Here is a 27,419-nt window from a genome sequence, read left to right as displayed (position 1 = left end):
AAGGGAGCTGTGGTTTCGGGCATTATTACATGACAGCTAGAGACTGAGTGTGAACGAATGGGGCCTTTGTTGTCTTTTCCTAGCACTACCTCACACACATGAGGGGGAGGGGGATGTTATTCCATGTGTAGTGATGGGAATAAATAAAGGCAGACAGTATGAATTATGTACATGTGTATATATGTATATGTCTGTATGTGTATATATATGTGTACATTGAGATGTATGGGTATGTATATTTGCGTGTGTGGACGTGTATGTATATACATGTGTATGGGGGTGGGTTGGGCCATTTCTTTCGTCTGTTTCCTTGCGCTACCTTGCAAACGCGTGAGACAGTGACAAAGCAAAATAATAAAAAAAAAAATATGTATTTATATATATATATATATAATCCTCCCCTCTCATTTTTTTTTAATTTTCCAAAAGAAGGAACAGAGAAGGGGCCACGTGAGGATATTCTCTCAAAGGCCCAGTCCTCTGTTCTTGACGCTACCTTGCTAATGTGGGAAATGGCGAATAGTATAAAAGAAAGAAAAAGATATATGTTTATATTTTAACTTGTATTTTAGCTTTCTAAAAGGGGAAACAGAAGAAGGAGTCGCGCAGGGAGCACTCATCCTCCTCGAAGGCTCAGATTGGGGTGTCTAAATGTGTGTGGATGTAACCAAGATGAGAAAAAAGGAAAGATAGGTAGTATGTTTGAGGAAAGGAACCTGGATGTTTTGGCTTTGAGTGAAAGAAGCTCAAGGGTAAAGGGGAAGAGTGGTTTGGGAATGTCTTGGGAGTAAAGACAGGGGTTAGTGAGAGGACAAGAGCAAGGGAAGGAGTAGCACTACTGAAACAAGAGTGGTGGGAGTATGTGATAGAGTGTAAGAAAGTAAACTCTAGATTGATATGGGTAAAACTGAAAGTTGATGGAGAGAGATGGGTGATTATTGGTGCATATGCACCTGGGTATGAGAAGAAAGATCATGAGAGGCAAGTGTTTTGGGAGCAGCTGAGTGAGTGTGTTAGTGGTTTTGATGCACGAGACTGGGTTATAGTGATGGGTGATTTGAATGCGAAGGTGAGTAATGTGGCAGTTGAGGGAATAATTGGTATACATGGGGTGTTCAGTGTTGTAAATGGAAATGGTGAAGAGCTTGTAGATTTATGTGCTGAAAAAGGACTGGTGATTGGGAATACCTGGTTTAAAAAGAGAGATGTACATAAGTATACGTATGTAAGTAGGAGAGATGGCCAGAAAGCGTTATTGGATTATGTGTTAATGGATAGGCGTGCGAAAGAGAGACTTTTGGATGTTAATGTGCTGAGAGGTGCAACTGGAGGGATGTCTGATCATTATCTTGTGGAAGCAAAGGTGAAGATTTGTAGAGGTTTTCAGAAAAGGAGAGAGAATGTTGGGTTGAAGAGAGTGGTGAGAGTAAGTGAGCTTGGGAGGGAGACTTGTGTGAGGAAGTACCAGGAGAGACTGAGTACAGAATGGAAAAAGGTGAGAACAAAGGAGGTAAGGGGAGTGGGGGAGGAATGGGATGTATTTAGGGAAGCAGTGATGGCTTGCGCAAAAGATGCTTGTGGCATGAGAAGCGTGGGAGGTGGGCAGATTAGAAAGGGTAGTGAGTGGTGGGATGAAGAAGTAAGATTATCAGTGAAAGAGAAGAGAGAAGCATTTGGACGATTTTTGCAGTGAAATAATGCAAATGAATGGGAGATGTATAAAAAAAAGAGGTAGGAGGTCAAGAGAAAGGTGCCAGAGGTGAAAAAGAGGGCAAATGAGGGTTGGGGTGAGGGTATCATTAAATTTTAGGGAGAATAAAAATATGTTTTGGAAGAAGGTAAATAAAGTGAGTAAGACAAGGGAACAAATGGGAATTTCAGTGAAGGGGGCTAATGGAGAGGTGATAACAAGTAGTGGTGATGTAAAGAGATGGAGTGAGTATTTTGAAGGTTTGTTGAATGTGTTTGATGATAGATTGACAGATATAGGGTGTTTTGGTCAAGGTGGTGTGCAAAGTGAGAGGGTTAGGGAAAATGATTTGGTAAACAGAGAATAGGTAGTAAAAGCTTTGCGGAAGATGAAAGCTGGCAAGGCAGCAGGTTTGGATGGTATTGCAGTGGAATTTATTAAAAAAGGGGGTGACTGTATTGTTGACTAGTTGGTAAGGTTATTTAATGTATGTATGATTCATGGTGAGGTGCCTGAGGATTGGCGGAATGCTTCCATAGTGCCATTGTACAAAGGCAAAGGGGACAAAGGTGAGTGCTCAAATTACAGAGGTATAAGTTTGTTGAGTATTCCTGGGAAATTATATGGGAGGGTATTGATTGAGAGGGTGAAGGCATGTACAGAGCATCAGATTAGGGAAGAGCAGTGTGGTTTCAGAAGTGGTAGAGGATGTGTGTATCAGGTGTTTGCCTTGAAGAATGTATGTGAGAAATACTTAGAAAAGCAAATGGATTTGTATGTAGCATTTATGGATTTGGAGAAGGCATATGATAGAGTTGATAGAGATGCTCTGTGGAAGGTGTTAAGAGTATATGGTGTGGGAGGGAAGTTGTTAGAAGCAGTGAAAAGTTTTTATCGAGGATGTAAGGCATGTGTACGTGTAGGAAGAGAGGAAAGTGATTGGTTCTCAGTGAATGTAGGTTTGCGGCAGGGGTGTGTGATGTCTCCATGGTTGTTTAATTAGTTTATGGATAGGGTTGTTAGGGAGGTGAATGCAAGAGTTTTGGAAAGAGGGGCAAGTATGCAGTCTGTTGTGGATGAGAGAGCTTGGGAAGTGAGTCAGTTGTTGTTTGCTGATAGTACAACGCTGGTGGCTGATTTGTGTGAGAAACTGCAGAAGCTGGTGACTGATTTTGGTAAAGTGTGTGAAAGAAGAAAGTTGAGAGTAAATGTGAATAAGAGCAAGGTTATTAGGTACAGTAGGGTTGAGGGTCAAGTCAATTGGGAGGTAAGTTTGAATGGAGAAAAGCTGGAGGAAGTAAAGTGTTTTAGATATCTGGGAGTGGATCTGGCAGCGGATGGAACCATGGAAGCGGAAGTGAATCATAGGGTGGGGGAGGGGGCGAAAATCCTGGGAGCATTGAAGAATGTGTGCAAGTCGAGAACATTATCTCGGAAAGCAAAAATGGGTATGTTTGCAGGAATAGTGGTTCCAACAATGTTGTATGGTTGCGAGGCGTGGGCTATGGATAGAGTTGTGCACAGGAGGGTGGATGTGCTGGAAATGAGATGTTTGAGGACAATGTGTAGTGTGAGGTGGTTTGATCGAGTAAGTAATGTAAGGGTAAGAGAGATGTGTGGAAAAAAAAAGAGCGTGGTTGAGAGAGCAGAAGAGGGTGTTTTGAAATGGTTTGGGCACATGGAGAGAATGAGTGAGGAAAGATTGACCAAGAGATATATGTGTCGGAGGTGGAGGGAACGAGGAGAAGTGGGAGACCAAATTGGAGGTGGAAAGATGGAGTGAAAAAGATTTTGAGTGATCGGGGCCTGAACATGCAGGAGGGTGAAAGGCGGGCAAGGAATAGAGTGAATTGGATCGATGTGGTATACCGGGGTTGACGTGCTGTCAGTGGATTGAATCAGGGCATGTGAAGCATCTGGGGTAAACCATGGAAAGTTGTGTGAGGCCTGGATATGGAAAGGGAGCTGTGGTTTCGGGCATTATTGCATGACAGCTGGAGACTGAGTGTGAACGAATGGGGCCTTTGTTATCTTTTCCTAGTGCTACCTCGCACACATGAGGGGGGAGGGGGATGGTATTCTATGTGTGGCGAGGTGGCGATGGGAATGAATAAAGGCAGACAGTGTGAATTGTGTGCATGGGTATATATGCATGTGTCTGTGTGTGTATATATATGTGTACATTGAGATGTATAGGTATGTATATTTGCGTGTGTGGACGTGTGTGTATATACATGTGTGTGGGGGTGGGTTGGGCCATTTCTTTCTTCTGTTTCCTTGCGCTACCTCGCAAATGCAGGAGACAGCGACAAAGCAAAATAATAATAATAATATATATATATATTTCCATTTACAACACTGAACATCCCATGTACACCAATTATTCCCTCAAATCACCCATCACTATAACCCGGTCTCGTGCATGAAAACTACTAACACACTCACTCAGCTGCTCCCAAAACACTTGCCTTTCATGATCTTTCTTCTCATGCCCAGGTGCATATGCACCAATAATCACCCATCTCTCTCCATCCACTTTCAGTTTTACTCATATCAATCTAGAGTTTACTTTCTTACACTCTATCACATACTCCCACTACTCTTTTTTCAGGTGGTGCTACTCCTTCCCTTGCTCTTGTTCTCTCACTAACCCATGACTTTATTCCTAAGACATTCCCAAACCACTCTTCCCCGTTACCCTTGAGCTTTGTTTCACTCTGAGCCAAAACATCCGAGTTCCTTTCCTCAAGCATACTACCTATCTCTCCTTTTTTCTCATCTTGGTTACATCCACACACACATTTAGACACCCCAATCTGAGCCTTTGAGGAGGATGAGCACTCCCCGCATGACTACTTCTGTTTCCCATTTTAGAAGGTTAAAATACAAGGACGGGAGGGTTTCCAGCCCCCCGCTCCTGTCCCCTTTAGTCACCTTCTATGACACATGAGGAATGCGTGGGAAGTATTCTTTCTCCCGTATCTCCAGGGATAAAAGAACTTATAGATTTATGTGCTGAAAAGGGATTAGTGATTGGGAATACCTGGTTTAAAAAGAGAGATATACATAAGTATATGTATGTAAGTAGGAGAGATGGCCAGAGAGCGTTATTGGATTACGTGTTAATTGATAGACGTGCGAAAGGGAGACTTTTGGATGTTTATGTGCTGAGAAGTGCAACTGGAGGGATGACTGATCATTATCTTGTGGAGGCGAAAGTGAAGATTTGTAGAGGTTTTAAGAAAAGAAGAAAGAATTTTGGGGTGAAAAGAGTGGTGAGATCTTGTAAGTGAGCTTGGGAAGGAGACTTGTGTGAGGAAGTACCAGGAGAGACTGAGTACAGAATGGAAAAAGGTGAGAACAAAGGACATAAGGGGAGTGGGGGAGGATTGGGTTGTATTTAGGGAAGTGGTGATGGCTTGTGCAAAAGATGCTTGTGGCATGAGAAGCGTGGGAAGTGGGAAGATTAGAAAGGGTAGTGAGTGGTGGGATGAAGTAAGATTATTAGTGAAAAAGAGAGAGGCATTTGGATGATTTTTGCAGGGAAATAATGCAAATGAGTGGGAGATGTATAAAAGAAAGAGGCAGGAAGTCAAGTGAAAGGTGCAAGAGGTGAAAAAGAGGGCAAATGAGAGTTGGGGTGAGAGAGTATCATTAAATTTCAGGGAGAATAAAAAGATGTTTTGAAAGGAGGTAAATAAAGTGCGTAAGACAAAGGAACAAATGGGAACTTCAGTGAAGGGGGCTAATGGGGAGGTGATAATAAGTAGTGGTGATGTGAGAAGGAGATGGAGTGAGTATTTTGAAGGTTTGTTGAATGTGTTTGATTTAAAGTGGCAGATATAGGGTGTTTTGGTTGAGGTGATGTGCAAAGTGAGAGTGTTACAGAGAAGAGGTGGTAAAAGCTTTTCGGAGGATGAAAGCCGGCAAGGCAGCGGGTTTGGATGGTATTGCAGTAGAAGTTATTAAAAAAGGGGATGACTGTATTGTTGACTGGTTGGTAAGGTTATTTAATGTATGTATGACTCATGGTGAGGTACCTGAGGATTGGTGGAATGCTTGTATAGTGCCATTGTACAAAGGCAAAGGGGATAAAGGTGAGTGCTCAAATTACAGAGGTATAAGTTTGTTGAGTATATCTGAGAAATTATATGGGAGGGTATTGATTGAGAGGGTGAAGGCATGTAAAGAGCATCAGATTGGGGAAGAGCAGTGTGGTTTCAGAAGTGGTAGAGGATGTGTGGATCAGGTGTTTGCTTTGAAGAATGTATGTGAGAAATACTTAGAAAAGCAAATGGATTTGTATGTAGCATATGTGGATCTGGAGGAGGCATATGATAGAGTTGATAGAGATGCTCTGTGGAAGGTATTAGGAATATATGGTGTGAGAGGCAAGAAGTTAGAAGCATTGAAAAGGTTTTATTGAGGATGTAAGGCATGTGTACGTGTAGGAAGAGAGGAAAGTGATTGGTTCTCAGTGAATGTAGGTTTGCGGCAGGGGTGTGTGATGTCTCCATGGTTGTTTAATTTGTTTATGGATGGGGTTGTTAGGGAGGTAAATGCAAGAGTTTTGGAAAGAGGGGCAAGTATGAAGTCTGTTGGGGATGAGAGAGCTTGGGAAGTGAGTCAGTTGTTGTTCGCTGATGATACAGCGCTGGTGGCTGATTCATGTGAGAAACTGCAGAAGCTGGTGACTGAGTTTGGTAAAGTGTGTGGAAGAAGAAAGTTAAGAGTAAATGTGAATAAGATCAAGGTTATTAGGTACAGTAGGGTTGAGGGTCAAGTCAATTGGGAGGTGAGTTTGAATGGAGAAAAACTGGAGGAAGTGAAGTGTTTTAGATATCTGGGAGTGGATCTGGCAGCGGATGGAACCATGGAAGCGGAAGTGGATCATAGGGTGGGGGAGGGGGCGAAAATTCTGGGGGCCTTGAAGAATGTGTGGAAGTCGAGAACATTATCTCGGAAAGCAAAAATGGGTATGTTTGAAGGAATAGTGGTTCCAACAATGTTGTATGGTTGCGAGGCGTGGGCTATGGAAAGAGTTGTGCGCAGGAGGATGGATGTGCTGGAAATGAGATGTTTGAGGACAATGTGTGGTGTGAGGTGGTTTGATCGAGTGAGTAACGTAAGGGTAAGAGAGATGTGTGGAAATAAAAAGAGCGTGGTTGAGAGAGCAGAAGAGGGTGTTTTGAAGTGGTTTGGGCACATGGAGAGGATGAGTGAGGAAAGATTGACCAAGAGGATATATGTGTCGGAGGTGGAGGGAGCAGGAGAAGAGGGAGACCAAATTGGAGGTGGAAAGATGGAGTGAAAAAGATTTTGTGTGATCGGGGCCTGAACATGCAGGAGGGTGAAAGGAGGGCAAGGAATAGAGTGAATTGGAGCGATGTGGTATACCGGGGTTGACGTGCTGTCAGTGGATTGAATCAAGGCATGTGAAGCGTCTGGGGTACACCATGGAAAGCTGTGTAGGTATGTATATTTGCGTGTGTGGACGTGTGTATGTACATGTGTATGGGGGGGGGGGTTGGGCCATTTCTTTTGTCTGTTTCCTTGCGCTACCTCGCAAACGCGGGAGACAGCGACAAAGTATAAAAAAAAAAATATATATATATATATATATATATATTTTTTTATACTATTCGCCATTTCCCGCGTTAGCAAGGTAGCGTTAAGAACAGAGGACTGGACCTTTGAGGGAACATTCTCACCTGGCCCCCTTCTCTGTTCCTTCTTTTGGAAAATTAAAAAAAAAAAAAACAGAGGGGAGGATTTCCAGCCCCCGCTCCCTCCCCTTTTAGTCGCCTTCTACGACACGCAGGGAATACGTGGGAAGTATTCTTTCTCCCCTATCCCCAGGGATAATATATATATATATATATATATATATATATATATATATATTTGGCATTTGGACGATTTTTGCAGGGAAAAAATGCAATTGAGTGGGAGATGTATAAAAGAAAGAGACAGGAGGTCAAGAGAAAGGTGCAAGAGGTGAAAAAAAGGGCAAATGAGAGTTGGGGTGAGAGAGTATCATTAAATTTTAGGGAGAATAAAAAGATGTTCTGGAAGTAGGTAAATAAAGTGCGTAAGACAAGGGAGCAAATGGGAACTTCAGTGAAGGGCGCAAATGGGGAGGTGATAACAAGTAGTGGTGATGTGAGAAGGAGATGGAGTGAGTATTTTGAAGGTTTGTTGAATGTGTTTGATGATAGAGTGGCAGATATAGGGTGTTTTGGTCGAGGTGGTGTGCAAAGTGAGAGGGTTAGGGAAAATGATTTGGTAAACAGAGAAGAGGTAGTGAAAGCTTTGCGGAAGATGAAAGCCGGCAAGGCAGCAGGTTTGGATGGTATTGCAGTGGAATTTATTAAAAAAGGGGGTGACTGTATTGTTGACTGGTTGGTAAGGTTATTTAATGTATGTATGACTCATGGTGAGGTGCCTGAGGATTGGCGGAATGCGTGCATAGTGCCATTGTACAAAGGCAAAGGGGATAAGAGTGAGTGCTCAAATTACAGAGGTATAAGTTTGTTGAGTATTCCTGGTAAATTATATGGGAGGGTATTGATTGAGAGGGTGAAGGCATGTACAGAGCATCAGATTGGGGAAGAGCAGTGTGGTTTCAGAAGTGGTAGAGGATGTGTGGATCAGGTGTTTGCTTTGAAGAATGTATGTGAGAAATACTTAGAAAAGCAAATGGATTTGTATGTAGCATTTATGGCTCTGGAGAAGGCATATGATAGAGTTGATAGAGATGCTCTGTGGAAGGTATTAAGAATATATGGTGTGGGAGGAAAGTTGTTAGAAGCAGTGAAAAGTTTTTATCGAGGATGTAAGGCATGTGTGCGTGTAGGAAGAGAGGAAAGTGATTGGTTCTCAGTGAATGTAGGTTTGCGGCAGGGGTGTGTGATGTCTCCATGGTTGTTTAATTTGTTTATGGATGGGGTTGTTAGGGAGGTAAATGCAAGAGTTTTGGAAAGAGGGGCAAGTATGAAGTCTGTTGGGGATGAGAGAGCTTGGGAAGTGAGTCAGTTGTTGTTCGCTGATGATACAGCGCTGGTGGCTGATTCATGTGAGAAACTGCAGAAGCTGGTGACTGAGTTTGGAAAAGTGTGTGGAAGAAGAAAGTTAAGAGTAAATGTGAATAAGAGCAAGGTTATTAGGTACAGTAGGGTTGAGGGTCAAGTCAATTGGGAGGTGAGTTTGAATGGAGAAAAACTGGAGGAAGTGAAGTGTTTTAGATATCTGGGAGTGGATCTGGCAGCGGATGGAACCATGGAAGCGGAAGTGGATCATAGGGTGGGGGAGGGGGTGAAAATCCTGGGGGCCTTGAAGAATGTGTGGAAGTCGAGAACATTATCTCGGAAAGCAAAAATGGGTATGTTTGAAGGAATAGTGGTTCCAACAATGTTGTATGGTTGCGAGGCGTGGGCTATGGATAGAATTGTGCGCAGGAGGATGGATGTGCTGGAAATGAGATGTTTGAGGACAATGTGTGGTGTGAGGTGGTTTGATCGAGTGAGTAACGTAAGGGTAAGAGAGATGTGTGGAAATAAAAAGAGCGTGGTTGAGAGAGCAGAAGAGGGTGTTTTGAAGTGGTTTGGGCACATGGAGAGGATGAGTGAGGAAAGATTGACCAAGAGGATATATGTGTCGGAGGTGGAGGGAACAAGGAGAAGAGGGAGACCAAATTGGAGGTGGAAAGATGGAGTGAAAAAGATTTTGTGTGATCGGGGCCTGAACATGCAGGAGGGTGAAAGGAGGGCAAGGAATAGAGTGAATTGGAGCGATGTGGTATACCGGGGTTGACGTGCTGTCAGTGGATTGAATCAAGGCATGTGAAGCGTCTGAGGTAAACCATGGAAAGCTGTGTAGGTATGTATATTTGCGTGTGTGGACGTATGTATATACATGTGTATGGGGGGGGGTTTGGGCCATTTCTTTCGTCTGTTTCCTTGCGCTACCTCGCAAACGCGGGAGACAGCGACAATGTATAATAAAAAAAAAAAAAAAATATATATATATATATATATATATATATATATATATATATATATATATATATATTTTTTTTTTTTTTTTTTTTTTTTTTGCCGCTGTCTCCTGCGTTTGCGAGGTAGCGCAGGGAAACAGACAGAAGAAATGGCCCAACCGACCCCCATACGTCCACACACGCAAATATACATACCTACACAGCTTTCCATGGTTTACCCCAGACGCTTCACATGCCCTGATTCAATCCACTGACAGCACGTCGACCCCGGTATACCACATCGTTCCAATTCACTCTATTCCTTGCACGCCTTTCAGCCTCCTGCATGTTCAGGCCCCAATCACTCAAAATCTTTTTCACTCCATCTTTCCACCTCCAATTTGGTCTACCACTTCTCCTTGTTCCCTCCACCTCCGACACATATATCCTCTTGGTCAATCTTTCCTCACTCATCCTCTCCATGTGCCCAAACCACTTCAAAACACCCTCTTCTGCTCTCTCAACCACGCTCTCTTTATTTCCACACATCTCTCTTACCCTTACGTTACTTACTCGATCAAACCACCTCACACCACACATTGTCCTCAAACATCTCATTTCCAGCACATCCATCCTCCTGCGCACAACTCTATCCATAGCCCACGCCTCGCAACCATACAACATTGTTGGAACCACTATTCCTTCAAACATACCCATTTTTGCTTTCCGAGATAATGTTCTCGACTTCCACACATTCTTCAAGGCCCCCAGGATTTTCGCCTCCTCCCCCACCCTATGATCCATTTCCGCTTCCATGGTTCCATCCGCTGCCAGATCCACTCCCAGATATCTAAAACACTTTACTTCCTCCAGTTTTTCTCCATTCAAACTTACCTCCCAATTGACTTGACCCTCAACCCTACTGTACCTAATAACCTTGCTCTTATTCACATTTACTCTTAACTTTCTTCTTTCACACACTTTACCAAACTCAGTCACCAGCTTCTGCAGTTTCTCACATGAATCAGCCACCAGCGCTGTATCATCAGCGAACAACAACTGACTCATATATATATATATATATATATATATATATATATATATATATATATATATATATATATATATTTTTTTTTATTATACTTTGTCGCTGTCTCCCGCGTTTGCGAGGTAGCGCAAGGAAACAGACGAAAGAAATGGCCCAACCCCCCCCATACACATGTATATACATACGTCCACACACGCAAATATACATACCTACACAGCTTTCCATGGTTTACCCCAGACGCTTCACATGCCTTGATTCAATCCACTGACAGCACGTCAACCCCGGTATACCACTTCGCTCCAATTCACTCTATTCCTTGCCCTCCTTTCACCCTCCTGCATGTTCAGGCCCCGATCACACAAAATCTTTTTCACTCCATCTTTCCACCTCCAATTTGGTCTCCCTCTTCTCCTCGTTCCCTCCACCTCCAACACATATATCCTCTTGGTCAATCTTTCCTCACTCATTCTCTCCATGTGCCCAAACCACTTCAAAACACCCTCTTCTGCTCTCTCAACCACGCTCTTTTTATTTCCACACATCTCTCTTACCCTTACGTTACTAACTCGATCAAACCACCTCACACCACACATTGTCCTCAAACATCTCATTTCCAGCACATCCATCCTCCTGCGCACAACTCTATCCATAGCCCACGCCTCGCAACCATACAACATTGTTGGAACCACTATTCCTTCAAACATACCCATTTTTGCTTTCCGAGATAATGTTCTCGACTTCCACACATTCTTCAAGGCCCCCAGAATTTTCACCCCCTCCCCCTGCCTATGATCCACTTCCGCTTCCATGGTTCCATCCGCTGCCAGATCCACTCCCAGATATCTAAAACACTTCACTTCCTCCAGTTTTTCTCCATTCAAACTCACCTCCCAATTGACTTGACCCTCAACCCTACTGTACCTAATAACCTTGCTCTTATTCACATTTACTCTTAACTTTCTTCTTCCACACACTTTACCAAACTCAGTCACCAGCTTCTGCAGTTTCTCACATGAATCAGCCACCAGCGCTGTATCATCAGCGAACAACAACTGACTCTTTTCCCAAGCTCTCTCATCCCCAACAGACTTCATACTTGCCCCTCTTTCCAAAACTCTTGCATTTACCTCCCTAACAACCCCATCCATAAACATATATATAAACATATATATATATATATATATATATATATATATATATATATATATATATATATATATATATTTTTTTTTTTTTTTTTTTTTTTTGCCGGTCTCCCGCGTTTGCGAGGTAGCGCAAGGAAACAGACGAAAGAAATGGCCCAACCCACCCCCATACACATGTATATACATACGTCCACACACGCAAATATACATACCTACACAGCTTTCCATGGTTTACCCCAGACGCTTCACATGCCCTGATTAAATCCACTGACAGCACGTCAACCCCAGTATACCACATTGCTCCAATTCACTCTATTCCTTGCCCTCCTTTCACCCTCCTGCATCTTTAGGCCCCGATCACACAAAATCTTTTTCACTCCATCTTTCCACCTCCAATTTGGTCTCTCTCTTCTCCTCGTTCCCTCCACCTCCGACACATATATCCTCTTGGTCAATCTTTCCTCACTCATTCTCTCCATGTGCCCAAACCATTTCAAAACACCCTCTTCTGCTCTCTCAACCACGCTCTTTTTATTTCCACACATCTCTCTTACCCTTACGTTACTTACTCGATCAAACCACCTCACACCACACATTGTCCTCAAACATCTCATTTCCAGCACATCCATCCTCCTGCGCACCACTCTATCCATAGCCCACGCCTCGCAACCATACAACATTGTTGGAACCACTATTCCTTCAAACATACCCATTTTTGCTTTCCGAGATAATGTTCTCGACTTCCATACATTCTTCAAGGCTCCCAGGATTTTCGCCCCCTCCTCCACCCTATGATTCACTCCCGCTTCCATGGTTCCATCCGCTGCCAGATCCACTCCCAGATATCTAAAACACTTTACTTCCTCCAGTTTTTCTCCATTCAAACTCACCTCCCAATTGACTTGACCCTCAACCCTACTGTACTTAATAACCTTGCTCTTATTCACATTTACTCTTAACTTTCTTCTTTCACACACTTTACCAATCTCAGTCACCAGCTTCTGCAGTTTCTCACATGAATCAGCCACCAGCGCTGTATCATCAGCGAACAACAACTGACTCACTTCCCAAGCTCTCTCATCCCCAACAGACTTCATACTTGCCCCTCTTTCCAAAACTCTTGCATTCACCTCCCTAACAACCCCATCCATAAACAAATTAAACAACCATGGAGACATCACACACCCCTGCCGCAAACCTACATTCACTGAGAACCAATCACTTTCCTCTCTTCCTACACGTACACATGCCTTACATCCTCGATAAAAACTTTTCACTGCTTCTAACAACTTTCCTCCCACACCATATATTCTTAATACCTTCCACAGAGCATCTCTATCAACTCTATCATATGCCTTCTCCAGATCCATAAATGCTACATACAAATCCATTTGCTTTTCTAAGTATTTCTCACATACATTCTTCAAAGCAAACACCTGATCCACACATCCTCTACCACTTCTGAAACCACACTGCTCTTCCCCAATCTGATGCTCTGTACATGCCTTCACCCTCTCAATCAATACCCTCCCATATAATTTACCAGGAATACTCAACAAACCTATACCTCTGTAATTTGAGCACTAACTCTTATCCCCTTTGCCTTTGTACAATGGCACTATGCACGCATTCCGCCAATCCTCAGGCACCTCACCATGAGTCATACATACATTAAATAACCTTACCAACCAGTCAACAATACAGTCACCCCCTTTTTTAATAAATTCCACTGCAATACCATCCAAACCTGCTGCCTTGCTGGCTTTCATCTTCCGCAAAGCTTTTACTACCTCTTCTCTGTTTACCAAATCATATATATATATATATATGATGTGTAGATGGTAGAGGATGTGTGGATCAGGTGTTTGCTTTGAAGAATGTATGTGAGAAATACTTAGAAAAGCAAATGGATTTGTATGTAGCACTTATGGATCTGGAGAAGGCATACGATAGAGTTGACAGAGATGCTCTGTAGAAGGTATTAAGAATATATGGTGTGGGAGGAAAGTTGTTAGAAGCAGTGAAAAGTTTTTATCGAGGATGTAAGGCATGTGTACGTGTAGGAAGGGAGGAAAGTGATTGGTTCTCAGTGAATGTAGGTTTGTGGCAGGGGTGTGTGATGTCTCCATGGTTGTTTAATTTGTTTATGGATGGGGTTGTTAGGGAGGTGAATGCAAGAGTTTTGGAAAGAGGGGCAAGTATGAAGTCTGTTGGGGATGAGAGAGCTTGGGAAGTGAGTCAGTTGTTGTTCGCTGATGACACAGTGCTGGTGGCTGATTCATGTGAGAAACTGCAGAAGCTGGTGACTGAGTTTGGTAAAGTGTGTGGAAGAAGAAAGTTAAGAGTAAATGTGAATAAGAGCAAGGTTATTAGGTACAGTAGGGTTGAGGGTCAAGTCAATTGGGAGGTGAGTTTGAATGGAGAAAAACTGGAGGAAGTGAAGTGTTTTAGATATCTGGGAGTGGATCTGGCAGCGGATGGAACCATGGAAGCGGAAGTGGATCATAGGGTGGGGGAGGGGGCGAAAATTCTGGGGGCCTTGAAGAATGTGTGGAAGCCGAGAACATTATCTCGGAAAGCAAAAATGGGTATGTTTGAAGGAATAGTGGTTCCAACAATGTTGTATGGTTGCGAGGCGTGGGCTATGGATAGAGTTGTGCGCAGGAGGATGGATGTGCTGGAAATGAGATGTTTGAGGACAATGTGTGGTGTGAGGTGGTTTGATCGAGTGAGTAACGTAAGGGTAAGAGAGATGTGTGGAAATAAAAAGAGCGTGGTTGAGAGAGCAGAAGAGGGTGTTTTGAAGTGGTTTGGGCACATGGAGAGGATGAGTGAGGAAAGATTGACCAAGAGGATATATGTGTCGGAGGTGGAGGGAACGAGGAGAAGAGGGAGACCAAATTGGAGGTGGAAAGATGGAGTGAAAAAGATTTTGTGTGATCGGGGCCTGAACATGCAGGAGGGTGAATGGAGGGCAAGGAATAGAGTGAATTGGAGCGATGTGGTATACCGGGGCTGACGTGCTGTCAGTGGATTGAATCAAGGCATGTGAAGCGTCTGGGGTAAACCATGGAAAGCTGTGTAGGTATGTATATTTGCATGTGTGGACGTATGTATATACATGTGTATGGGGGGGGGGTTGGGCCATTTCTTTAGTCTGTTTCCTTGCGCTACCTCGCAAACGCGGGAGACAGCGACAAAGTATAAAAAAAAAATATATATATATATATATATATATATATATATATTTCATTTATTTTGCTTTGTCACTGTCTCCCGCATTTGCAAAATAGCGCAAGGAAACAAATGAAAGAATGGCCCAATCCACCCACATACACATGTATATACACACACGTCCACACACAGCACATATGCATACCTGTACATCTCAACGTATACATATATATATACACACAGACATATACGTATATACATATGTACATAATTCATAGTCTGCCTTTATTCATTTCCGTTGCCACCCCGCCACTCATGACATGACAACCTCCTCCCCCGCATGTGCGTGAGGTAGCGCTAGGAAAAGACACCAAAGGCCCCATTCGTTCACACTCAATCTCTAGCTGTTATGTATGATGCACCGAAACCACGGCTCCCTTTCCACATCCAGGCCTCGCAAAACTTTCCATGGTTTACCCCAGACGCTTCACATGCCCTGGCTCAATCCATTGACAGCACGTCGACCCCGGTATACCACATCGTTCCAATTCACTCTATTCCTTGCACACCTTTCACCCTCCTGCATGTCAGGCCCCGATCACTCAAAATCTTTTTCACACCACCTTTCCACCTCCAATTTGGTCTCCCACTTCTCCTCATTCCTTCCACCTCTGACACATATATCCTCTTTGTCAATCTTTCCTCACTAATTCTCTCCATGTGACCAAACCATATCAAATCACCCTCTTCTACTCTCTCAACCACATTTTACTACCACACATCTCTCTTCCCCTTTCATTACTTACTCGATCAAATCACCTCACACCGCATATTGTCCTCATACATCTTATTTCCAGCACATCCACCCTTCTCCACACAACTCTATTTATATAGCCCACGCCTCACACCATATAACATTGTTGGAACCACTATTCCTTCAACATATCCATTTTTCCTTTCCAAGATAACCTTCTCGACTTCCACATATTTTTCAACGCTTCCAGAACTTTCGCCCCCTTCCCCCCACCCTATGATTCACTTCCCCTTCTATGGTTCCATCTGCTGCCAAAACCACTCCCAGATATCTAAAACACTTCACTTCCTCCTGTTTTTCTCCATTCAAACTTACCTCCCAATTGACTTGTCCCTCAACCCTACTGTACCTAATAACCTTGCTCTTATTCACATTTACTCTCAGCTTTCTTCTTTCACACACTTTACCAAACTCAGTCACCAGCTTCTGCAGTTTCTCACACGAATCAGCCACCAGCGCTGTATCATCAGCGAACAACAACTGACTCACTTCCCAAGCTCTCTCATCCACAACAGACTGCATACTTGCCCCTCTTTCCAAAACTCTTGCATTCACCTCCCTAACAACCCCACCCATAAACACATTAGACAACCATGGAGACATCATGCATCCCTGCTGCAAACCAACATTCATTGAGAACCAATCATTTTTCTCTCTTCCTACACGTACACATGCCTTACATCCTCAATAAAAACTTTTCACTGCTTCAAACAACTCACACCATATATTCTTAATACCTTCCACAGAGCATATCTATCAACTCTGTTATATGTCCTCTCCAGATCCATAAATGCCACATACAAATCCATTTGCTTTCCTAAGTATTTCTCACATACATTTTTCAAAGCAAACAATTGATCCACACATCCTCTACCACTTCTGAATCCACACTGCTCTTCCCCAATCTGATGCTCTGTACATGCCTTCACCCTCTCAATCAATACCCTCCCATACAATTTCCCAGGAATACTCAACCAACTTATACCTCTGTAATTTGAGCACTCACTCTTATCCCCTTTGCCTTTGTATAATGGCACTATGCAAGCATTCCACCAGTCCTCAGGCACCTCACCATGAGTCATACATACATTAAATAACTTTACTAACCAGTCAACAATACAGTCACCCCCTTTTTTAATAAATTCCACTGCAACACCATCCAAACCCACTGCCTTGCCGGCTTTCATCTTCCGCAAAGCTTTTACTACCTCTTCTCTGTTCACCAAATCATTCTCCCTAAGCCTCTCACTTTGCACACTACCTCGACCAAAACATCCTATATCTGCCACTCTATCATATAAAACATTCAAAAAACCTTCAAAATACTCACTCGATCTCCTTCTCACATCACCACTACCTGTTCCCACCTCCCCATTAGCCCCCTTCACTGATGTTCCCATTTGTTCCCTTGTCTTATGCACTTTGTTTACCTCTTTCCAAAACATCTTCTTATTCTCCCTAAAATTTAATGATACTCTCTCACCCCAACTCTCATTTGCCCTCTTTTTTGCCTCTTGCACCTTTCTCTTGACCTCCTGCCTCTTTCTTTTATACATCTCCCTGTCATTTGTATTATTTCCCTGCAAAAATCGTCCATATGCCTCTCTCTTCCCTTTCACTAGTAATCTTACTTCTTCATCCCACCACTCACTACCCTTTCTAATCTGCCCACCTCGAACGCTTCTCATGCAACAAGCATCTTTTGCGCAAGCCTTCACTGCTTCCCTAAATACATCCCATTCCTCCCCCACTCCCCTTACGCCCTTTGTTCTAACCATTTTCCGTTCTGTACTCAGTCTCTCCTGGTATTTCCTCACACAAGTCTCCTTCCCAAGCTCACTCTCACCACTCTCTTTACCCCAACATTCTCTCTTCTTTTCTGAAAACCTCTACAAATCTTCACCTTCGCCTCCACAAGATAATGATCAGACATCCCTCCAGTTGCACCTCTCAGCACATTAACATCCAAAAGTCTCTCTTTTGCGCACCTATCAATTAACACGTAATCCAATAACGCTCTCTGGTCATCTCTCCTACTTACATACGTATACTTATGTATATCTCTCTTTTTAAACCAGGTATTCCCAATCACCAGTCCTTTTTCAGCACATATATCTACATGCTCTTCACCGTTTCCATTTACAACACTGAACACCTCATGTACACCAATTATTTCCTCAACTGCCACATTACTCACCTTTGCATTCAAATCACCCATCACTATAACCCGGTCTTGTGCATCAAAACTACTAACACACTCACTCAGCTACTCCTAAAACATTTGCCTCTCATGATCTTTGTTCTCATGCCCAGGTGCATATGCATCAATAATCACCCATCTCTCTCCATCCACTTTCAGTTTTACCTATATCAGTTTAGAGTTTACTTTCTTACACTCCATCACATGCTCTCACCACTCCTGTTTCAGGAGTAGTGCTACTCCATCCCTTGCTCTTGTCCTCTTACTAACCCCTGACTTTACTCCCAAGACATTCCCAAACCACTCTTCCCCTTTACCCTTGAGCTTCGTTTCACTCAGAGCCAAAACCTCCAGGTTTCTTTCCTCAAACATGCTACACCTCTCTCCTTTTTCTCATGTTGGTTACACCCACACACATTTAGACACCCCAATCTGGGCCTGGGGTCGACGTTCTGCCGCCAGTAGATTGAACCAGGGCATGTGAAGCATCTGGGGTAAACCATGGAAAGTTTTGTGGGGCCTGGATGTGGAAAGGGAGCTGCAGTTTCGGTGCATTACAAATGACAGCTGTAGACTGAGTGTGTGTGTGTGTGTGTGTGTGTGTGTGTGTGTGTTTGGGGGGGGGGGGGGTTCATGTGTGGCGGGGTGGCAGTGGGAATGGATAAAGGCTGCATGTATAAATATGTACATGTGTATATATGTATATGTCTGTGTCTGTATATGTATGTATACATTGAAATGCATAGGTATGTATATGTGCGTTTATGTATATACATGTGCCTGTGAGGGGGTTGAGCCATTCTTTTGTGTTTCCTTGCACTACCTCGCTAACGCGGGAGACAGCGACAAAGTATAATAAAAATAATACATTTATATATGAGTGGATGGGTGTTTCTTCATCTCTTTCCTGGCATTATCTTGGAAGCATGGGAAGCAGTAATCAAATATGATAAATATATACATGAAAAATAATTATCATACTTTATTGCTGTTTCCTGCATCTCTGAGGCAGTACCTAGAACAGAGGACTGAGCCTTAGAGAGAATATCCTCACTTGGCCCCCTTCTGTGTTCCTTCTTTTGGAAAATAAAAAAATGGGAGGGGAGGATTTCCAGCCCCCCCGCTCCCTCCCCTTTTAGTCACCTTCTACGACACACAGGGAATACGTGGGAAGTATTCTTTCTCCCATATCCCCATGGATATACACATATATGCCCATACATGCACATATACATACACATACACACATATACACACATCTACATATTCATACTTGCTTGCCTTCATCCATTCCTGGCACTACCCCACCCTTTAGGAAACTATTTCATAATAATTACCATTTGTCAGCTGTAGGAATAAAAAAATCATATTTTCAGTGATGAAGCTTCTTTAATATCCGCTCCAGTTTTGAAAAATCGCCTGAACTGTTACTTTTTCAAATTAATTTGCTTCAAAACAGCATAGGGTATATTTTTCATGTTTATGATTTTCTGAGGTTTATAGATGCATTGTTTGGGTGAAATTATGTCCATTGATTAAGCATCTAAATTATTGCATGATTTGAAATTACATGATTCATGATAATTTGCTTTTAATCTATTTGGTATCTTTCAGATGACAAAAACTGATTTTTGTTCAAATGAAGAAAAAGAGAAAAAGCATCTTTATTATTGCTAGCAAATACGTATCTGATGTGGGAAGTTTCTGGATTACCCTATGTTGAAACTAAAAATGTGAAAGGTGCAAGATACTGCTTAGGTAAGAATAACTTTTTTGCTTTACATTCACAGAAACTATACAGTGGATGACACTCATAATGATGCCAGACTGAGAAAGAAACAAAAGCATACACATTCAGATCTTTAATATCATATTATATACACTCAGACTAGACAAATATTAAGACCATTGATAATTACATTATTTTTATAAATTTTGAATGACATTACATCACAGTAAGGTAGTCCTATGAATACATAAAGGAAATGCAAACTTAAAATGTCAAGAAACCTAGGATGCAGAACAACAAATGCTCAGAATAAATTTCACGTGTCACTATTTGCCATGTGGCCAATGTACTTAAACATGGTTCAAAATGGCCCAAAGCATTTACACAGTATGGTTCATCTTAGTGTGTGGTGATATATTTCTTGCATATATATTCTTATCAGGGAAGTACACTTGGCTTTACAAGAAATAGCATAAAGACGATGCTTTTAGTATAAAAAGTGGTTTTGTGCAAGAAACTGCAGATTTGTAATTCCTTTCTCAATGTTATTTCACTAACTAAAAGAGAGTTACTTGAAGAGCTGACATTCATTACTGTGAAACAGTAGTACATACAAAGCTTGTTAATTTTCCTGTATTCATTTGACTTTACATGGTTTCCAGATGTGTCCATCTTTGAATCCATATTGCTTGATAGCCTGAGGCATTTGTTGCACCAAAATCAAAGGTAAGGAAAAATGCATGGAATCAGATTGCTTTTCTCTTTTATACAAGGACACACATGATTTAATCAGCATTGTAGCCCTGTACCTGCAGAATTAGGTTTCAGCTCTACATGCAAAAGACCTTACATAACATAATTTGGTTAACATATTGTCAATCCATTCATACAAACCAATACTGCATGTAAAACATACAATGTGTATCTTAACTGTATCCTTAATTTAGGTAAATCAATATACATGTATCTTGGCTGTGCTATAAAAATCTAAAGTACCCTGGAAATGCTTTGGATAATTTTGTACAATAAACTTAAACTGCACTTTACAAAATAGGGAAAGAAATGTTGAAAGGTCAACAAATTCAATCTTTCTCACTTCCAGGAAGTTTTGATGATTTGTGCTGAACTGCAAACTTTCATGGTTCATAAACCTATAAATAAATCACAAAGTACAGAGCAAAAACATGATCATAAATCACATAACCCGATATTTAATATAAAGGAATGTTTTCAATCATGGACCCTTTGCAGTCTTCTTTGATTCCAAATGCTATTATGGACAGGGGTAATTTTGTGACAAGGTCAGCCACTGAGAACCTAACAAACCTTAAGAGGATATGATTGACAAAATAAAACTTTAAAAAAAATTTTTTTCAAGGAAAAGGCTTAGTGTTACCAATATTGAGACAAAATGCATAGATTTACTCATCTTGCTACTCTGCATGTTTTCATCCAAAATTGATGAAGAGTAACATATTGGTTTTAGTACTGATTGACTGTTGGCAATTCAGTGAATATATTCTTGAATTAATTTTAAGTTATGAAATTACACTTGGCTATTTCGAGACTACATTTGGGAATGTTCAAATATAAAACAAATATGTCAATACTTTGTACTCTTAATTCCCATTTGAAATGTGATAATATGGTGTAACTGGTAGGAATGTGCAAAAATATCTCCAGTATTCTAACAGCACATAAAAAAGTCAACCACACATTGATCACACATACCTGTATGAGATAACCTTAAACTTTTGGTAGATTAGTGATAAATATCAAACAAATGTGCTACGGTATGATATGTCTGGATTTTTAAGAATATTCAGCTTGTGCAAAAGAATGTAGAGCAAAAGAGATGGAACTCTCACGGGGAATTTCTTAAGGACATGAGTGAAAATCAACTGTGTAAAGGACCTTAGTAATGAGTCTTCTGTCAACTTTTATACCTCATGACAAAAGAAAACACTCCCATATGGACAGCACAAGACCAAAATATTTATAATTTTTCAAGAACAGATTCTGAACCTCTGAAGAATTAAGTGATCTAAGGTGAGCAAGTAAAGTGTAGAGAGTTTGCAAGGTTAACAATCACTGATCTTGTCACAGTATATGGATAACAATTGGAATTTTAGAAGAAAAAAATAGAACAACTTCCACAGTTATACCTCATTAAAAGTGATACTTTTAATCTACAGCAAATATTTCATGCCATTACTTTATGAGTAATTGAGCACTAAATCATCCACTTTGACATCTTTACTAGTAACCATACACTTCAGTTATAAGTTCTGAATGCATTCCATTCAACAATATCATTCAGTTGCTACTTTCACAGCAAAGATATGGTGACTGAAAACAGTCAAGCACTTCCATTCAGGCTGAAGATGATCTATTAACTCATTCTATTGCATACATATCTGCATGCATTATATATGTTACATAAGGTTACTTTCTCATCAATAACGTCTCACTTAGAATATTCCAATCTCATATGAAAAATGATCTGTTGCACTAAACACTTGTCAACACTGCAAATACCAGTTTTGTCAGATTTGGACTGTCCCATAATCAGTCTATGTATCTGTCACTCAACATTAAAAAATATATACTGTATATCATATGTGTACTAATGTTATTTCAATATACCAAGATAATAACAAAATGGACACATCATAACTATCTGAGTGCTATCACTAAAACATTTGTGAGTCTAGAGAAAATTACCATTACCCAAAGTATCCTTTAATGTACAAAACACAGGACTTCTTCATACTCTACCAGTAATAGTTGTAAAATTGTTGCATTATTCTATATTCATTAGAGTGTGTGTAATTTGTTACTGTGCATCAACAAACCATTGTTTTTTTCTGATATAAATGACAACGGACATCTTTAGTATTAGTAGACAGGTTACAATAACTTTAAGGAATTTGTGAGCCATGTTATCTTGTATACCACATATGGGTTATGAGGATTTTCTTAAGACTTACATGTTTGTGCCTGTTTGATTATGTCACACTTGTTAAACTGCATTCTCTGAATTCTCTTGGCTATGGCAGGTATTCCAGTGCTTTCATAACATATTAATTCCTTTATAATGCCTTTCACAGGATTAATTAATCTTGAGAAATCAAGGTAAAATGCATTGTACTCATGGTCTTAAACAATTCTTTTAACCTGCCACAGCAAAGGCCATTTCTATTATACAGCATGATATACTAAACATCTAATGTGTGTGTTCTTTGTATATGAAGCTCATATAAAACACTGATCTAGTATGCAACTGCTGATATTACGACAGAATTGTATAAATCACAGCATGGAAGATGTTACTGTAATCTTAAAATCTTATGAAAACTACAAGTATTTGCAATTGCACATAAGCCTCTTCTTTGTATGCTTTTTTGTGTATTTAAGACCAACTTTATATACCTTCCATGCTGGATTTGAAAATTTGACAGAAAATAGCTTGAAAAATGCTATTTATCCATCTCTGTCCTCTGCTATACAAAAAATTAATTATGATTTTAAAGACATTATGTAAATAATCTAAATTATTGAACTATGATGTCTTTGGTTTAGAGCTACATATATTCAGCAAAGATTATGCTATCTATATGTGCACATATCTTTAAAAATTTACTCACTTTTTCCATGAGCTTAATTTCTGTAAGAAGGACTAACCAAGCAGGAATGCTTTCTGATAGTCAACTTTTTGCTAATTTCATTAGTATCCCATTGCTGGCTTAACCTTCAACCATTGGCTGTATAGTAAATACTATCTGTCAGTAGGTGAGGATACTGACTGAACAGGAAACATTTGCATAAAGGAGTGAATTAAGAAAATAAATATGGTAATACTCTAAGTTAATGATGATATGAAAGTACCAGATTCTGTGAGGCCACCTCAATGAACAAACAAATGAAGCTAAACTACAGAATAACTTCATATAAGTCATTTAAAAAAATCAGAACATAAACCTATTTTAACATAAAACTAATTAAAATGGACTTTCTTTCTTAACCCCTTGTACATTTTCACAATGTTTTGCTATTAATGCCAGTACAAATATCTATAGTCTATTTAGAAACATTACAAATGTGAAGAACATTAGTATAAATATTACTTGATCTCCCAGAAAAATTCATCTTTCCTCAAGCTTCTGCTTTGGCATGTAATATGCAATTACAGATCACCATGAGTTCCTAACAGTTAACACCAACAGACTGAACATTAAACCCTGACAGGACAAAATTCAATTAATTTTTTGTAGTGAAACACTGGCTTTTGATAACATGCTGACAAATGAATTGTTTGTATAATACATTATAGGTAATATAAAGTATATTTACTCTAATGAATATAATATTACTCTAACAGTTTACCAAATGGTACATTATTCTTCACCAAACTTAATAAAACAATGGCAACTATACTTAAAAATTATGTCCTTTTTATATCCAAAGAAAAACAAGCTGATGTTTGCAGACCTACCCCAAAACTATCATTTGGGATACATAAAATTCATCTCTTTATGCCAGACACAAAAGCAGATAAACAGAAACATCATCTTCATCTCATGGTCAAAATAAATCATATTAAAGACACAGGTATGGCTTACTCATCAGTAATAAAGTAAATGAAATTTTTCTTTAAGATAATTGGATATACTTTTATATTAAATAAATGTCAGAATTCATTTTGAGAGTATTCTGCTTCTGAAGTCTTGAAATCCTTAAAAAACAGAAATTGGGATGCACCTGAAACTTAACTGCAGGCATGAGGAATAAATCAAAATGGTGCTGAAATAAAGAATGACTCACTGAAGTTGTCCCTATGAGACTACCTATATAACTGATAAGTGGCTGCTTTGTTGAATAAGAGAAAAACATGAAAATATGAAAAGTGAGGGAATGATTAACAGTAGTGAATGACTTTAACAATGGCCCTCTGTATTTAACTGAAGTGCAAATACACAATTGCGTGTATTGCTTTTGAGGCAGGAATTGCTTTCTTCTTTTTGGACATCAAAAATTCCAAAAGTTTCAATTACCAAGTACTAATGAGTGCATGATGGGAATTCAATGAAGGACACAACATTCAAGATCAGATGATCCCCCATATAAAACCCGAGTCATGTAAGAAGAGTTAAAACGGGTTGGAATGAGGGTCGTCAAACCTCAGAGTACAAAGATCTGGTGATGAGAAGACAACATTACCTCAACAAAAAGATTAATGGGGGCAATAGCATTAAGAGACATTTGTCCTCCTCGAGGTCGGACAAGGTTTGGCCCAAATACTACAGCTAAGTTGCTTGCTGTCATCTTGTTCAGGTCACTACGGTCCATTACCTGAAATAATGAAATAATTTTTTTTCATACTTGATCACCATTTCCTGCATTAGCAAGAAAGTGCCAATATGCCAGAAACAAATGAAGAACAGCCACATACACATCCACATTTCCATGATTTAACCGAGACACCTCACATGCCCTGGTTCAATCCACTGACAGCACATCGACCCCAGTATACCACATCATTCCAATCCACTGTATCCCATGCATGCCTTTCACCCTTCTGCATGTTCAGGCCCGATAGCTCAAAATCTTTTTCAGTCCAACCCTCTATCTCCAATTTGGTCTCCCCATTCTCTTTATTCCCTCCACTTCTGACACATATCCTCTTTGTCAACCTTTCCTCACTCATTCTCTCCAAATGTCAAAAAATTTCAATACACCCTCTTCTCCTCTGTATCAAACTCTTTAATAATAATAATAATAATAATAATAAAATAATAATAATTATAATAAAACTTGAAGAAAAAGAAATATCAAGATACAATTCTAAACATCATATCCAAATTGTGCACCACCTCTGAAAGCTTCATAAATAATGTCTCCTTGTACCTTGACCATAAGGTCTTAGACTTTTTTAAGAGACAATAAGTATTCAAAAACTAGTATTAGGGGACGATGTTAAGACCACAAAGATAAAAGTTTTGTTCTGGCTACATATTACACACTGTAAAGCCTACAAATTTCTTTGTAATATGCTTGCCTTACCATCAAGTACATTACACAACTGACTCTAACAGAATTAGTATGAATGTTGCTGGAATACTTTTTCACTACAGATGTTGAAGAATAAATCAGAACACTTGAAGCCAAGTCTTTGTAAGTAGTAGATGGCAAGCAGCCAATGACCAGGGAGGTATATTACCTGCACTATCCACCTGGGTATTGGAAAGGTTAGTGACAGCTGCACTCCTCTATCTCAGATAACCATCTTATCTTTCTGCCTAACCCACACATGGACTACTATCACTCTATTTACAAAAATAAAATCTCTCCCAGTCCATTCGTCGAACGTTAGCAAGAGCATTACGAAGTAGTCAGTAGGAACATTAGGCAAGAGCATTACATAGTAGTCAGTAGGAACATTAGGTAGGAACCTCTACAAACACTGTGCTAGACTTGCCTTCTGCCACTGGCCTCTTAAAGAGTGAGGCACTAAAGGCTAAGAAGCGGCACAAGAGTTCACTAGTTATGGAGACTCTATTGCCATGGCCACTCCCTTGAGGGAGTTCCAGAATGGAACAGGTGTCAGAGATAGATAGACAATTCTAGATATCAAGCTGTAAACTTGATAATGAGACTGATTGTACTGTCACACAAATACTGATCAGCATGTTATTTTCTTTTGCAATCAATGTATTTTATTTATTTATTTGCTTTCTCGCTGACTCCAGCGTTAGCGAGGTACCGCAAGGAAACAGACGAAAGAATGGCCCAACCCACCCACATACACATGTATATACATACACGTCCACACATGCAAATATACATACCTATACATATATATACACACACAGACATATACATACATACACATGTATATAATTCATACTGTCTGCCTTTATTCATTCCCATCGCCACCTCGCCAAACATGAAATAACAACCCCCTCCCCCCTCGTGTGTGCGAGGTAACGCTAGGAAAAGACAACAAAGGCCCCATTCGTTCACATTCAGTCTCTAGCTGTCATGTAATAATGCACCGAAACCACAGCTCCCTTTCCACACCCAGGCCCCACACAACTTTCCATGGCTTACCCCAGACGCTTCACATGCCCTGGTTCAATCCATTGACAGCACGTCGACCCCGGTATACCACATCATTCCAATTCACTCTATTCCTTGGACGCCTTTCACCCTCCTGTATGTTCAGGCCCCGATCACTCAAAATCTTTTTCACTCCATCTTTCCACCTCCAATTTGGTCTCCCACTTCTCCTTGTTCCCTACACCTCTGACACATATATCCTTTTTGTCAATCTTTCCTTACTCATTCTCTCTATGTGACCAAACCATTTCAAAACACCCTCTTCTGCTCTCTCAACCACACTCTTTTTATTACCACATATCTCTCTTACCGTATTATTACTTACTCGATCAAACCACCTCACACCACATACTGTCCTCAAACATCTCATTTCCAGCACATCCACCCTCCTGCGCACAACTCTATCCATAACCCACGCCTCACAACCATACAACATTGTTGGAACCACTATTCCTTCAAACATATCTTCTGTTTCCCCTTTTAGAAAGTTAAAATACAAGGAGGGGAGGGTTTCTAGCCCCCCCA

The 27,419-nt window shown here is 40.6% G+C and overlaps 1 protein-coding gene across 1 annotated transcript in view; it reads right to left on the bottom strand.

Annotated features, from left to right (window-relative positions):
- Positions 1-19,893: 19,893 nt before the first annotated feature.
- Positions 19,894-27,419, bottom strand: part of LOC139750324 (rho GTPase-activating protein 8-like) — a 351,767-nt gene continuing 344,241 nt past the window's right edge. The window contains 1 exon segment of the mRNA XM_071665001.1: positions 19,894-25,127. Coding sequence (XP_071521102.1) covers positions 24,957-25,127 — 171 coding nt within the window. The 3' untranslated portion in view covers positions 19,894-24,956.

The sequence above is a fragment of the Panulirus ornatus genome, chromosome 9 (genome assembly GCF_036320965.1).
Source record: "Panulirus ornatus isolate Po-2019 chromosome 9, ASM3632096v1, whole genome shotgun sequence".
NCBI classification, from domain to species: Eukaryota; Metazoa; Arthropoda; class Malacostraca; order Decapoda; family Palinuridae; genus Panulirus; species Panulirus ornatus.
The sequence above is the reverse complement of the archived record's forward strand: the minus strand, read 5'-3'. Positions and strand labels throughout refer to the sequence as shown.